General features: G+C 35.7%; 1 protein-coding gene across 6 annotated transcripts in view; it reads right to left on the minus strand.

Annotated features, from left to right (window-relative positions):
• KDM6A (lysine demethylase 6A) overlaps positions 1-15,744 on the minus strand; it is a gene marked incomplete at its 5' end in the record, with an annotated part of 161,607 nt that overhangs the window by 32,853 nt on the left and 113,010 nt on the right. For 5 of the 6 annotated variants that reach the window (XM_027772012.1, XM_027772010.1, XM_027772011.1 and 2 more), the window contains 7 exon segments: positions 4,605-4,719; positions 7,366-7,514; positions 8,272-8,346; positions 8,422-8,486; positions 12,742-12,947; positions 13,584-13,689; positions 15,485-15,614. In XM_027772012.1, the coding sequence (XP_027627813.1) occupies positions 4,605-4,719; positions 7,366-7,514; positions 8,272-8,346; positions 8,422-8,486; positions 12,742-12,947; positions 13,584-13,689; positions 15,485-15,614 (846 nt within the window). 6 annotated transcript variants of the gene reach the window in all.

Genomic DNA, 15,744 nt, shown 5'->3' on the forward strand with positions numbered 1-15,744 from the left:
AAAAAAAAAAAAAAAAAAAAAAGGTTACACACACAAATCCCACCCTTATTTCACCCGTGTACTGTCATCATAAAATTGGTGAAAATTTTTTAACCAAAGGAAAGCAAATGATCCAAAATAGCCAACAAAGAAAACATAAAAATAAAAAAACTTACAGCAAATACTGTTTTAACCATATATGTTCAAAAAATGATTACTTTAAAAAACATTATTTAAAGTCATAAAATAAATTACAAAGTATCAGAATCAACAATCCTATGTGAAACAAAATTACTGTGAAATGCTGAGGTAGCAAGTGCTATTTCTATGACTTAGTTATTCAACGCACCTAACCCTTTACACCATCCTGATATTTTTATTATCCCCAAGCTCAAGCTTTTTGGATTTCATCTGCCTATTCTAATTATCTTTGTTCCCAAGACATCTCTTCATTCAGATAGAAAACTCTACCCTAAAAATAGCCAACACCTACACAGAAATAATGAACACTGATCACTGTACTATAGCTGAAACAACACACTATCTTGAAGTTAAGAAATAAAATATCTTTCTGTAACACAATGGAGACTTCCCATATGATACATGATACTCTTCTTTCTCTGGTGCTACCAGACCACTGGTCCATAAAAACAAGTACAGATTAAATTATATCAGATTATTGCATCTAAACATTTGAAACTTTAGGGGTCAGCAGGTGGTGTGGTGGTTAAGGGCACTGGAATCCCACATGGCTGACCACTGTTTAAATCCTAAATTTGGTAGCTTGCTTTCTCACTTTCCCTCTGTCTCTCTCTGGTCAAATTAAAAAATAATAATAGCGGGACCAGCAGTTAGCATAATGGCTATGTTGCTGGACTCCCACGTAGTCGACCGCAGCTCGAGTCCCGGACCCAGTGGCTTAAAACTCACGCCGGGTGCGTGTGCATGTGTGCCCAAGATCCCAAGAGGAGAATGGAGGAGAAGGGACTGCGGTGTGGCCATCCCCCCTGGGGGTTGATTTCTCGCTTTCTGTCTCTCTTTTTCTCTCTATCTTTCTGGCGAGTGCACGTGCCCTATAGCAAAAACCCTCTCCAAAAAAAAGAAAAAATAATAGTAATAAATTAAATTAGAGAAAATAGTTCTTAAAAAGAAAAAAAAATTTGGGACCAGCAGTTAGCATAATGGCTATGTTGCTGGACTCCCACGTAGTCAACCGCGGTTTGCGTCCCAGACTGGGTGGCTAAAACTCACGCCGGGCATGTGTGCGTGCGTGCCTAAGATCCCGAGAAGAGAACAGAGGAGAAGGGATTGTGGCATGGCCATTCCCCCTGGGGGGCGATTTCTCGCTCTCGGTCTGTCTCTATGTCTCTGTCTGTCTGGTGAGCGCATGCGCCCTATAACGAAAACCTCTCAAAAAAAAAAAAATCAAAAGCTTTAGAATTCTGTATCTTTGGACTTCTTACATTGAATGAAACCTGCATGTTAAACAGTAAATTGAGGCAGTTATCTTTTGCTTATATACAGTCATGTGTGGCTTAACAACAGGATAAGTTCTAAGAAATACATCATTAGGTGATTTCATCATTGTGCAAACATGAGAATATACTCATACAATCGTGATATTGCCTATTACACACCTAGGCTACATGGTATATAATCTTACCACTGTATATGTGGTCCACTGTTAACCAAAACACTGTTATGTGGCACAGAACTATATAAGAGTTTGAATTACTATTGTTTTACAACTAAAATTTACTTCTTACAAAAACCATTTATTAAAAAAAATAAACCAAGAACCAGCCTTAAGCTCAAGAAAGAAATGACAAACTAGAATGTGGAAAATATGTATAACTGGCTTTCAAAGTAATCTCATATGTAAAAATTTTCAGTGGGTTTTTCCCCCTTATCTAACTAAGAAGCAAAATACTGTGTATAATTTATGTTTATAAATTTTTATGTTTATAAATTATTACCCTACAGTAATTTTTCCAATGCTATTAGTAAACAAAAGTATCAGGTGTGTACATCAGAGCATTTTCTAGATAAAGAGTATAAAGTTCTATCTAGATAATTCTATTTAAACAAAAACAAATTCCAGGGATCAGCAAATGGCGTAAAGGTTACATCGCTAGACTTCCACACAGTCGACTGTGGTTCAAGTTCCAAACTCAGCAGCTTAAAACTCACACAGGGTGCGTGCGTGTGTGTGTGTGTGTGTGTGTGTGTGTGTGTGTGTGCGTGCCCAAAATACTGAGAGGAGAATAGAGAAAAAGGGACTGCAGCATGGGCATCCCCCCGGGGGGTGATTTCTCGCTTTCTGTCTCTCCGGCAAGCACAAGTACCCTAGAGCAAAAATCTCATTTAAAAGAAGAAAAAAAAAAAAATTCAAACTACTATTTAACACAAAACACAGAAATAAATTAAGGTTATCTCTAAGATTTTAAGGAAAAGAACACTTCCATTATGCAAGTTCTTTCACTAAAGAAAACAAAATCTGAAGCAGTTAAATTTTATAAAATTCCTTTATAAGAAAAGTTGCTATTTTATAAAATAATTATTTTAATTATATTTATCATTTTTTAATAATTATTTATTTTACTTTATTAATTCATTCATTTATTATTATTATTATTTTTAGTTTGACCAGAGAGAGACAGAGGGTGAGACTGAGAGAAGTGAGAAAACAAGCCACCAGATTCAAGACTTGAACCCTGGTCGGCCATATGGGAGTGTCCAGCGCCTTAACCACCACGCCACTTGCTGGTCCCTATTATTATTATTTTTAAATTTGCTCCAGCACATGCATGCTCATGTGTGTGAGTATGTGTGTGTGTGGGGGGGTATGGTGAGAAAGCAAGCCTATCAGGTCCAGGACTCAAATCTGAGTAGCAGTCGGCTACATAGAAGTTCAGCACCTTAACCACCAAGCCACCTGCTGGCCCCAGATAACTGCTATTTTTAAGAAAAATTGCCAGTTTAGGGACCAGCAGATGGCATAATAGTCACATCATTGGACTCCCACACAGTCAACCGTGGTTCAAGTCCCCGACCTGGTGGCTTAAAACTCATGCTGGAATCATGTGCACACATGCCCAAGATCCCGAGAGGAAAATGGAGAAGGGATTGCAGCATGGCCATCTCCCCTGGGAGATGATTTCTTGCTTTCTATCTCTCTGGAAAGAACACACGCCCTATAGCAAAAAAAAAAAAAAAAAAAAGAGAGAGATAAAGAAAAGAAAAATTGCCAGTTTAAAAAAAAAAAATTAATTTTGGTAATATGGAAATGAGAAAAAGAGTCTTGAAAAAGTCTATGAAAAATGCACTATTATGAAAAAAATCTATGCATGGATTTCTTAAGTTTATTTATTTATTCCATGAACAAGAGTAACAGAAACAAAAAGAGCACTCTCAACAGGGTCCTTGTATTTTTTTCCATTTTTTGCTATAGGGCACATGCAAGACTGACTGTCTCTAGTCGGAGAGACAAAAACTGAGAAATCACTCACCCAGGGGGGATGGCCACACAACAATCCCTTCTGCTCTGTTCTCCTCTCAGGATTTTGGACACACATGCACATGTACCCAGTTTGATTCTCAAGCCGTCAGACTGGGGACTTTGAACTGTGGTCAGCCACATGGGAGAGTCCAGCGCCTTAACCACTACAGCACCTGCTGGCCCATCCACCCCCCAGCTTCAGCCAGTCCTGGACCATGGAAACATTATGATTCCTTTATATATATATTTTTTTCTTTGCACTAAGATAAATGCATACTTTAGGGCCAGCAGTTGGCATGGTGGTCAAGGCAGCTGGATCCCACATGGTTGACTATGCAGTTTGAGTTCCAGACCCAGTGGCTAGAAAAAAACATGCTGTATATGTGTGTGTGTACCCAAAATCCCAAGAGGAGAATGTGTAGGAGCCAGGACTGCCGTGTGGTCATCCTTCACTTTCCCTCTCTATTTCTCTCTCTTCAGTGAGCACACACACCCTATAGCAGATTTTTTTAAAAAAGTGTCATTTAATTCCATTTGTCCATGAACTTTTGGAAATTCCCTTGTAAATTTAAGCTTGAGTTACAATCTATACAGTTACTCAGATAAAAAAGCTTCTTCCATTTCTTAAAACCACTTATAATAAAATAATCTTTCTTGGCATGTATACATTACCTTTCAAAAGAACAAGTATTTATACATCACTTAAAAAAAATTGTAGTTTGTCATCTCATCCATGAATGAGACAGAGGCAGAGAGACAGGGTTCCCCAACACAGTATTCACACAGTGATCCAAACCCAGGATCTTTTCCATGGGTCCAGCTGCATTACAGTTACACTATTATCTGGTCCCTATGTGTCATTTTAAAAATTAAACTAATAACTAGGTCTTTCTGTCCTCTAAATTATGACTAATATTGCATGGGGTGACTTTATGGCATTTTTCTTAAAGTACTTCTAATAACACAAAAACAATAGGCTTGGAATAAAATAATTTACAATAACTTTTTTTTGCTAAATGTTAAGGGAAAACTATATATTCAATAGGATACACAGACTGGCAAACTGTGCTTTATAATTACCGTTTTGTAATAATTACATTTAAGGAAATATTATTTGAAAACCTACTTTTCACAGAAGTCATTCAGAACACCCCAGTAACCTTCAGGAACAACAAACCATTCACAGTCACCTGGGCCAATATTTATGTTAACCGAACAGAAGTTGTTATTTTCCTGATGACCTGAAATATGAAAAGAAATTAATCAGCACACTATAAATTCTATAGAAAAATGCATTTTTAGAAATTATACCCTATACATTTTCAACAGAGAACACACTCTACTGGTATTCATTTTTTTATCTCACTGTACCATTTTGGTGTGAAATCTGGTTTTAGAGCTAAGTTTGGTCACACCTAACTCATTCAGTGAGAGCTTCTGTGAAAGGTGATACATAAATTACGGTTAAGGGCTTAGACTCTGGAGCCAGGCTTGTTGGCTTAGTCATTCCTGAACCTGAACAAGTTGTTCAACCTTTCTGAGTTTCTTTGTAATGTAAGAGTAAATGATAATGATTGTTGTAAGTTGTGTGATTGTGTTCCGAAGATCAATGAAATAATGAGTGCTCAGGATAGTGCTTAATACATGGTAAGGAATAAAATGAGCTATTATGGATATCACTACCATTTTTTCCTTGTGAAGGAATTCCCATCTCACAAGCAAATGACAAAGAAGTAATTTATCAAGTTTGGTTCTTCCTTAGACTTATACTGAACAATGGATTCTTTCTGATTGGAGAATAATGTTATTTGCACAAATAGGGAGAAATTTTCAATAGAAATGAACCTCAATAAAACCAGTCTGATACTACATTTGCAAGAAAACTAACTCTAGAGAGTTCAAGTGGCTTTTATATTTATACTGGTGTCTAATGACAACTGAGTGGGGAAGCAGAACATGGTTCCTCTGCAATTTATTCCAGAGTTTTTTCCACTTTATCCAACAACAGATAAAGTATCACAGAACTGGGTTTCCAATGGCCCGAGGATAAAAACACAATGATTCTAATCCTGGCTGAACATAAGAATACCCTCGGAACTTTTTACTTTAAAGGGAGAGATGTTTGCTATAGGGTGTGTGCACTCCCTGGACAGACAGAGACAGAAAGTGAGAAATCACCCCCAAGAAGGGATGGCCACACTGCAATCCCTTTCCCTCTATTCTCCTCTTGGGATCTTGGGCACACACACACACACATGGCCGGCATGAGTTTGAAGCCACTGAGTCTGGGACTCAAACCAGTCGGCTACCTGGGAATCCAGCAATGTAACAATTATGCCATCTGCTGGTCACCCCCCACCCCCGCCCTGGGGTTCTGGGAGCTTTTTATCTTTTGATTCTCATGCCTAGGTCTCAATTTACATGTATGTATTTTTTAAATTTACAAGGTGATTCAAATGAGCAACCGGGACAGGGAATCACTGACCTATGTAACCCAGAAGCAACCTCTGCCCTATTTTTAAACTTTGTACTTTTAAGTTTCTTTTATTGGAGTCTTGCCATTTCATAATGCTCCTCCCAGCCTTCTAGCCAGCCAGGATCATGGGAGTACCTGGCATTCTCAGGCTGACCCAGGATCCAAATTCCAGACCTTCTGATATGGCTCTAGTACTACACAGCAGTGTCCTGTACCACTGTGACTAGACCATATTTTGAAATAATTCTTAAATTATGATTTAGTAAGAAGGTGACAAACAAGTAAATAGTCTGGTTTTCAAACCATGGCTGTTTCAAATAGCAAACAGAAGCACCTGAGGGAGATAATAACAAGCTGGAGGAATTGGTACAGTTAAACCAGTTATCACCAGTATCTCATTGAATGCTGAAATGACAGCAATTGTTAATATTTCAAACATCACTTAGTAAGATTTCTTGTCAATCCAAGGTAGCACAAAAAAACAGATGGTACATTAGTGTTGAATGGAAATTTTATGTTTAAAATAATATAATTCATTTTGTGAATAATGGAAAAAACCTGGAAAAGGAATGTGACTTGCCAAAAATGACAACTCTAGTTAATGGCAAAGTCCACTGGGATGAGTGTTGTAATGTCTCTGTTTCCACATTATCAAGTTTTCTTTTAAAGTTTTTGCTATAGGGCATGTGCACTTGCCAGAGAGAGAGAGAGAGAGAAGGAGAGACTGAAGGAGGGGGAGAGATAAATCATCCCCCACGCTGCAATCCCTTCTCCAGTCTCATTTTGGGATTTGGGGTAAGCACTAACAAGCACCCAGCATGATTCTCAAGCCACTGTGTCCAACACTCAAACCACAGAGCTAGCCATGTGGGAACCAGCGCCTTAACCTCCAAGGCACTTGCTGGCCCTCATCAAGTATATTTTAAGCAGTTAGCTGTGACCCAGTTAGAGGACTGTGACCTACACTTTCTTGTTTACATAAAAGATTAGAAAACACATCGTTTTATGACACTATTATTACATACATACATGTACACTACGTTATTAATAAAATATGATTTCTATTGTGAATGTGATTTTAAAAAAAAGTTTAGAAAACACTATACTCCATCACTCTGTAGTAGATGGGATCAAAAACAAAGTCTTCTGGCCAAGGGACTTATTTTCCCAGGAATGCTCAATAACTCCTTTCCAGATTGAATTGCTATTGTTTCTGGGCAAATAAAACAAAACAGATAATGCAAACAGGGAAAAAAATCTTAATTCTCTGAGTCTAGTTAAAAAGCATAATCTTATAATAGGAATAATCCTTTCGGTCTTATTTATTATAAATGAAAATATTCTGGTTTTCTATATAGGATTCATATTTTGTTTTTCAACTGTATAAGATGTACTAGTTCATAGAAATTACCTGGTGTTCTGCTTCCTGGAACTTTCATGTATAGTTGAACTGTGTTCATGCCCAGTATGGTATGACCAACATGGCTTAGAAGATTTCCTGAAAAAAAAACACGCACAAAAGCAGGAAGTTTAGTCAGCTCATGTAGCTGTAACTTCCACCTGTAATGAAATAACAGATCGAGACTGAAACCCTGCTACAAATATTTGTGAAGGTAGCCACTTCTTCAAAATCCCTGTGTTCCAATCAGATAAACAATTAAATCCATAAATATATTTTTTTTATTTTTAAAGAATTATTCATTTATTTATTTAATTCCATTTGTTGTTCTTCTTATTATTATTTTAATATGACCAGAGAGAGAGAGAAAGGGAAAGTGAGAAAGCAAGCCTCTAGGTCTGGGACTTGAACCACAGTCAGCCATGTGGGAATCCAGAACCTTTAACCACTGACGTCACCTGCTGGCCCAAAACCCATAAATATTTTACTTTTACACAGGAACTATGAAATTGCTTACATTTAATTTTTTTTTTTTTAAAGAAACTTCCCCAAAGAACCATAAACATAATGGATCAAGTAAGTGTGTGGAAGGGAACTGACTTTCTATTTTTATAGCTGTGTTAGATAAACATATAAGTATGTATTTTTAAATAATTGTATTTCATATAATTAAAAATACAATTTTATGATTATATAAGTAGCATAACATCGGTCTTGATGAAAAACTATTCAAGAGTTTCAAGTCAAAGAAAACATTTAATCACAAAACCTACCAAAGAAACTTTGTCTTAAATTAGAATGAAAGCTTAGAAAAATTACAAGGAATCAAACAGAAGAGAAAATTGTACATTATTTCCATTATTCTTGCAAGGAATAGCTCTATGCATCAGGTCATAAAATATTATGACAAAGACTTACTTTTTGTCATCAGACAGGTCAATGTTGGTCCCAAACTTTATGGTTTTAAAGGGTCCTTTCCTCCTTCTCCCAGAACTTGAAAAGAGAGAGACAATATTAGAAACATGTCTTTCAGATAGAAATATGAAGTGGATATTAAAAATGACTTACTTATCTGAAGACGTAGATTCACTGTCTGAATGGTCTTTATGATGACTCCTTTTCTCATTTTCTTCCTATGGATTAAGCAAAAAGAATTCTAGTTTAGGATTCCATGAGTGTCTATCTTTTCTATCATTCACATCTAGATTGAATAGCCGAGTTTTCTTTGTTTTGAAACTGTTTCTTTTATTTATTTATTTTAACTTGCTGCAGGATGTGTGTGCTCATCAGAGAGATGAGAGAGAGGGAGAAAGCACTCCTCAATGGTGCAAGGTCACATCACAATCTCATCCTCCATTTCTCCATTCTTTGGGATTTGGGGCACATATTCAAAGGTGTCTGGTGCGCTTTTCAAGTTGCTGAGTCCAGTATTGGAACTATACACTCAGTCACATGGAATCACATGTGTGATCGGGTTCCTTTAACTGCTAGGCCATGGGACTGGCCCTGAAACCAAGTTTCTATAGCCCTCTTACACATGAAAACTTCTCTGAAGACCACATTAAATAAAATCCCAAGAAAAGTCAAATCTCACTGGCACAATATCCAACCACCTCCACCAGCTACAAAGTTATACTATAAATTTTCATAGCTATCTCATTTTCAAGATAAGAGAAAACTTAAACAAAGGTGAGAGACCCAAGAAATCCCATCTTGATAATAAATATTGTAAGATAGCAGAGGTATAAGAGTAGAGGATGAGATGTTCTCTGGACTTGATTGTGGATAAAATAAAAAAAGTTCTTCGTGGGTTATATCATTTTCTTCTTTTTTTTTTTTTAAATGCAAGAAGGGATTATAATTTCATTAAAAGCTTGGGTTAAATCTTTCTCCTACAATGTAAAACAATAAAACACTAGTAAGAAAATTAAGTGTGGGATAAATAAAGATGATTTTCAATGTAAACGTTACTTTTATTTACAATTCTGTGTCACAGGCATGGTATCTTTCTTAACACTGTCTTTAATTTTTAAATTAATACTTACATTTTGGCTTTCCTCCCCTTTAAATGTATAGTTTAAAATATTTGTCTAACTTTTCACATGTGATAGCACATGCCTCAAAGCATACTAAAAAAGCATACTCTCTTTGGTTTATGGATCCCTTCTCATTTAAATATTCTGCTTTTAATTATTTTTGCTTTTCAGTCCTTTCTCCAAATTTTCCTTTGAGGATCTCTGAATCCTATTTATTATTTATGCTATTCTGATCATAATACTACTATGTACTGATCATAATACTACCATGTAGTTGAAATATCTTGAAAGGCTGAACTGCAGAGACGTATACAAACAATAAATTCAATGCAACTCATCAAAGTTGCAGGACAGATTTTATTAGATGAATTTCTTTGTTGAATATAGGGAGCAGCAGTGGGAAAGAAACACAAATATACAATTTATACAAATGCTACCTTGACTGAAAATGTCAACTCCGGGCAGAATTTTAGACATTTTTAAAAGATGAACAAATCTAATAAAGTACAAATGAAAGACTTTCAGTTTCATTTTAAGTGTCAGCTATAGGACATGTAAAGAACAACTCAACTATAAATAAAGATTTGAGTAACACATTTAATAAAATAATTTCTGTAATGTTTTACATTCACTTTATTGGAGAATTCACAGAGTTTGCATTACAGTACTAGGAGATTTTAATAATGCTTCAGTGCAGAAGGGTCTACATGGATCTTTTAATAATAATTCTCTAAGGACCAGCAGATGGTGTAATGGTTATGTCACTGGACTGCCATGTAGTTGACCACAGTTCAAGTCCCAGACCCAGTGGCTTAAATCTCACACAGGGCGCACGTATGTGTGTGTCCAAAATCCCAAGAGGAGACTGAAGGAGAAGGGACTATGGCATGGCCATCCCCAAGGAAGTGATTTCTTGCTTTCTGTCTCTCCAATGAGCACACATACCCTATAGCAAAATTATCTCTTAAAAATAAATAAATAATCCTCTAGATTTATTTTTTTTTAATTTTTGTTTTGAAATTTTATTTATTTGTTCATTGGGAAAGTCATGACACATTTTTGCATAGAAAAACAGATAAATATGTCATGACTTTCCCGATACCTAATGTATTTGGAAGAGATTTCTGTAATTTCTTCCTTTCCCTCAGTTTTCTCTTAACAACTAAAAGAACACTAATGCATGCCAGCAGGTGGTATAGAGGCTAAGGAGGCTGGATCCCACGTGGCTGACTGTGTGGTTTGAGTCCCGGACCCAGTGGCTTGTAAAATTCATCAGGTATGGGGACCAGCAGTTAGCATAATGGCTATGTCACTGGACTCCCACGTAGTCGACCATGGTTCGAGTCCCGGACCCGATGGCTTAAAACTCACGCCGGGTGCATGTGCGTGTGTGCCCAATATCCCGAGAGGAGAATGGAGGAGAAGGGATTGCGGCGTGACCATCCCCCCCTGGGGGATGATTTCTCGCTTTCTGTCTCTATGTCTCTCTCTGTCTGTCTGGTGAGCGCACGCGCCCTATAGCGAAAAAATCTCTCAGAAAAAAAAAAAAAATCAGGTATGTATATGTGTGTATGCAAAATTCCAAGAGAATGGAGAAAGAACGGTAGCGTGGCCATCCTCTGAGGGTGATTTCTCACCTTCCCTCTGTCTTGTTCCAGCAAGCACACACACTCTATAGCAAACTAATAATAATAATAATTAAAAAAAGAAAAACAAAAGATAGGAACACTAATGCTTTCTGGAGGAGTTATCTAACAGGTAATATTAACCTGGTAAAAGATAAAAATGGGAAGATACAGGCTATGGATTTTGTAAGCTTAAAAGCAAACTTGAGGCTTAGTTTATCCTATAATCAGTGTTTCTCAACCAGGAGCAATTTTCCTCTCCAGGGAATACCTGGTATCCTGGAGACATATTTTTTGCGAGACCAGCGATGCTACTCGATATTCTACAACACATGGAATAGGTCCCCACAACAAAGAATTATCCAGACCAAAATGTCAACAGTGCTGTAGTAAAGAAACTCAACTCTAAACAGAAATATCCCAGGAATGAAGGAGACATCTCACTACACAGCAATTATACTTCCCTGCAATGGTATTTACTCTATTAACTCATAGGTTTGCCTAGACTTTATTAAGAGCAAATTGGATAGCACTTAGAAAATATTTCATGTAACATAAAGTAATAAGATACTTTCAAAAGTAATGTGTCTTCTCAAAATTCAAAAATAAAATAATCTTTATAACCCTAGAATAATCTTCAGGAGATAAATACTTACTCTCAATGATTCCTGGAACGAGGAGGCCTGGTATTGTGCATATTTAGCAATTGTAGTATGAGATCTATTACTTTCACAATGCCAGATTTTCTTCGTTCCAGTAGGATCCCAATTTTCATCTGCAGGTTGCAATAGCTGTGTCCTTACTTCTACCATATGTTCATTGTTAGCTTCAACCAAAGTTTTGGTAGAGAAAAGTCCAAGATCTTCATAAATAAATAAATTTCGTTAATAAACAAAATTGCTTCGGTAAAATAAAAATTTCAATGAACAAAAAATGTTTTTATGGAGCCGTAATAGTTTCTTAATATTGTTGTTTCCAAGCTAAAAAAAAAAAAAAATCAGGTATGTATATGTGTGTATGCAAAATTCCAAGAGAATGGAGAAAGAACGGTAGCGTGGCCATCCTCTGAGGGTGATTTCTCACCTTCCCTCTGTCTTGTTCCAGCAAGCACACACACTCTATAGCAAACTAATAATAATAATAATTAAAAAAAGAAAAACAAAAGATAGGAACACTAATGCTTTCTGGAGGAGTTATCTAACAGGTAATATTAACCTGGTAAAAGATAAAAATGGGAAGATACAGGCTATGGATTTTGTAAGCTTAAAAGCAAACTTGAGGCTTAGTTTATCCTATAATCAGTGTTTCTCAACCAGGAGCAATTTTCCTCTCCAGGGAATACCTGGTATCCTGGAGACATATTTTTTGCGAGACCAGCGATGCTACTCGATATTCTACAACACATGGAATAGGTCCCCACAACAAAGAATTATCCAGACCAAAATGTCAACAGTGCTGTAGTAAAGAAACTCAACTCTAAACAGAAATATCCCAGGAATGAAGGAGACATCTCACTACACAGCAATTATACTTCCCTGCAATGGTATTTACTCTATTAACTCATAGGTTTGCCTAGACTTTATTAAGAGCAAATTGGATAGCACTTAGAAAATATTTCATGTAACATAAAGTAATAAGATACTTTCAAAAGTAATGTGTCTTCTCAAAATTCGAAAATAAAATAATCTTTATAACCCTAGAATAATCTTCAGGAGATAAATACTTACTCTCAATGATTCCTGGAACGAGGAGGCCTGGTATTGTGCATATTTAGCAATTGTAGTATGAGATCTATTACTTTCACAATGCCAGATTTTCTTCGTTCCAGTAGGATCCCAATTTTCATCTGCTGGCTGCAACAACTGTGTCCTCACTTCTACCATATGTTCATTGTTTGCTTCTTCCAAAGTTTTAGTAGAGAAAAGTCCCAGGTCTTTGTAAATAAATAAAAATAGTTAATAAAAATTACATTTGGAATTATATTTTAAAGTGCCTTTTCTTTTTTAAAAAAAGAAACAGAAAAAAGAGAAAATATTTTATAGCATCCGGTTTCCCTAAATACCAATCAGGGACCTTGCACACCCTAAATTATGTGCCAAGATTGCTGAACCATACACTGACGCCCTGGACCTAACTGTCATGACATCCCAATAGAGAAAAACAATCAAGGGTCTGAGGACTGAAGTTGTGTTTATTTATTTAAGTTCTGCAGATGGCAGGAAATATTTATGGTGCTACAGTACTTATTAGGAGCATCAAATGTCACCTATAGTTTATTCTTTCAATTTTTTTCTATTAGTTAACCTAAATCCTAACTGTATATTTAGACCAAAATAAAGGCTACTACAGAATCTCTAGTAACTAATATCATCATGGTATACTCACAGCATGAATTAAAGAAGTGATACACACAAACACACACACTCAGACCCAGAAAAATATTTAAATAAAAATACAAAAAAGAAAAGGAAAAAAAAAAAAAAGAAAGGAAATTTCTGCTTGTGCTTTAGAAGTTAAAAGATAGCAAAAGAAATATACAAACATTTTCTTTTATTTACTTAAAGCTTACCTAACTTAAGAGCTCCAGCAAGGCCACGAATTACTGTAACAGGGTTATTTGGATTTGTACAAAATTGATGTAATGGAGGAAAGAAAGCATCACGTTTATTTTCCAACTGCAAAATTAAATATATGTAGTTAGATCTTAAGAAAACAGAGCTTTTATTTAAATATTATACTCCATTCATATTCATATCACAATTTAAATAATGCATCTTAAATGTTAGTATTTCTGTTTTATAGTATTTTATCAATATGTCTTTGGAGTCAAATTATAAACAGACAGTAACCACGTACGTTTCTCTTTTCCATATATTTTGAAAAGAGTATGTGGAAGAAATGAAACTGAAATTAAACTTAAAAATCAAGGTGTTTTAAAAATTACATAGCCTCTTTAAAAAAAAAAAAAAAGAAAATCCCATCAAGTTCATAGGCAAACCTTGAAGATATTATGTTAAATGAAATAAACTAAGCCACAAAAAGACAAATACTGTATGATCCCACTTTATAAGTGGTCAAATTCATAGAAACAAAATAGAATGGCGGTTGCCAGGGACTATGTGGAGGGGATTCATTCAATGGTCAGGTTCAGCTTGGCAAGATGAAAAAGTTCTAAAGATTGTTTGCACAACAATGTGGATATGCTTACCAGTGCTGAACTAACTGTATACTTAGAACTGGTTAAGATGGCAAATTTTATGTTGTGTATGTTTGAAAAAAAAAAATCAACAATTAAAAGAGATGGAAAAAAAATAAAGTGTCCAAAAAAATTTAACAAAATAAAAGCAAGTTGAAGATACCCAAAAGATAAATCTTAATTTTGCAATTTCCTCCTGTAGACTTCAGCTGAAGGTTTTACTTTATACTTATCCCAATGTTTCCCATACATAATGAGAGCAATAATTACTGGTTGGAGGAAAGATTATTATAACATTTGACAAACGGGTCAAATCTCTAAAATGAACTCTAGTATCATTTCACAGATGCAAGATATTCTAAGCATATTACTCTAACTTTATGCTTTAAACATTTTTCATTTGGGATAGAAGTGGGAAGATGAAAAAAAATGGGGTAAGAAGACCACTAAAACAAAACAGGAGCACTTTTATTGAATTCTTATCAACCTCCTATATCAGATGTCTAAATTTCTATAAAGCAAAACTAATATCCAATTTTAAGTAACCTATTAAACTATTTAGTGATATATACATATTATTATATATTATGTTCTCAAACACTTGTTTTGATGGTAGATATATTTTTGATAGGTATATAAAACAATGAGTATAAAAGTCTATATATTTAGTAGTATGCAGATTTAAGGTCCTACTTACTCAAAAATGTCACACTTTTGGGTAGCTTTTGCCTAATAGTATTCAGGATTAGGGCAGTAAAAATGATTCCTCACTATTCTAATATATTTAGTTACAAACTGAGAGGACATTTTAAAAAGGTTATTATGGAGCCAGCAGGTGGCGTAGTGTCTAAGTTGCTGGACTCCCACGTGGCCAACTGTGGTTTGTGTCCTAGACCCAGTGGCTTGAAAATCATGCCAAGCACATGTGTGTGTATACCCAAGATCCTGGGAGGAGAATGGAGGAGAAGGGATTGCGGCATGGCTATCCCACCTGGGGGGTGATTTCTCACTTTCCCTTTCACTGTCTGTCTGTCTGTCTGTCTGTCTCTCTGCCAAGTGCATTGCCCTAAAGCAAAAACCTCTTTAAAAAAAAGAAGTCTATTATAAAATTTTTTGAATACATCCATTCCCTCTCCCCCAAATATTAGAGCTGCTGCCAATAACTAAAATGTTTCTTAAAGGGCATCAATATCAATTCAAAGAAACATTTTATGAAAGATAGGTAGGTGGAAATACTAGTTTGATTTATTTCTAGTCAGTCAATTCAGACTCACATAAATACTAGGTGTAGGTGGATTCAACTTGTCCTTTGGCAAGGGAGGGTATGGTGAAGATGGTGGTCTTGGAGGCGGACATTTATCCAACAAAATGCTACTGTTAGATAAGCCATTTTTACCTAGATTCCTTAAGAAAAAAGAAGAAGGGAGAACATTTATTTAGAAAATAGAAAATAGAAAAAATAATCTTGAATTAAGTCTTAATTAAATTACTAAGTATTTGCACAAATCTATGAGATTTTAGATCCATGAGGGAA

The sequence above is a fragment of the Tupaia chinensis genome, unplaced genomic scaffold (genome assembly GCF_000334495.1).
Source record: "Tupaia chinensis unplaced genomic scaffold, TupChi_1.0 Scaffold000248_1, whole genome shotgun sequence".
Taxonomy (NCBI): Eukaryota; Metazoa; Chordata; class Mammalia; order Scandentia; family Tupaiidae; genus Tupaia; species Tupaia belangeri.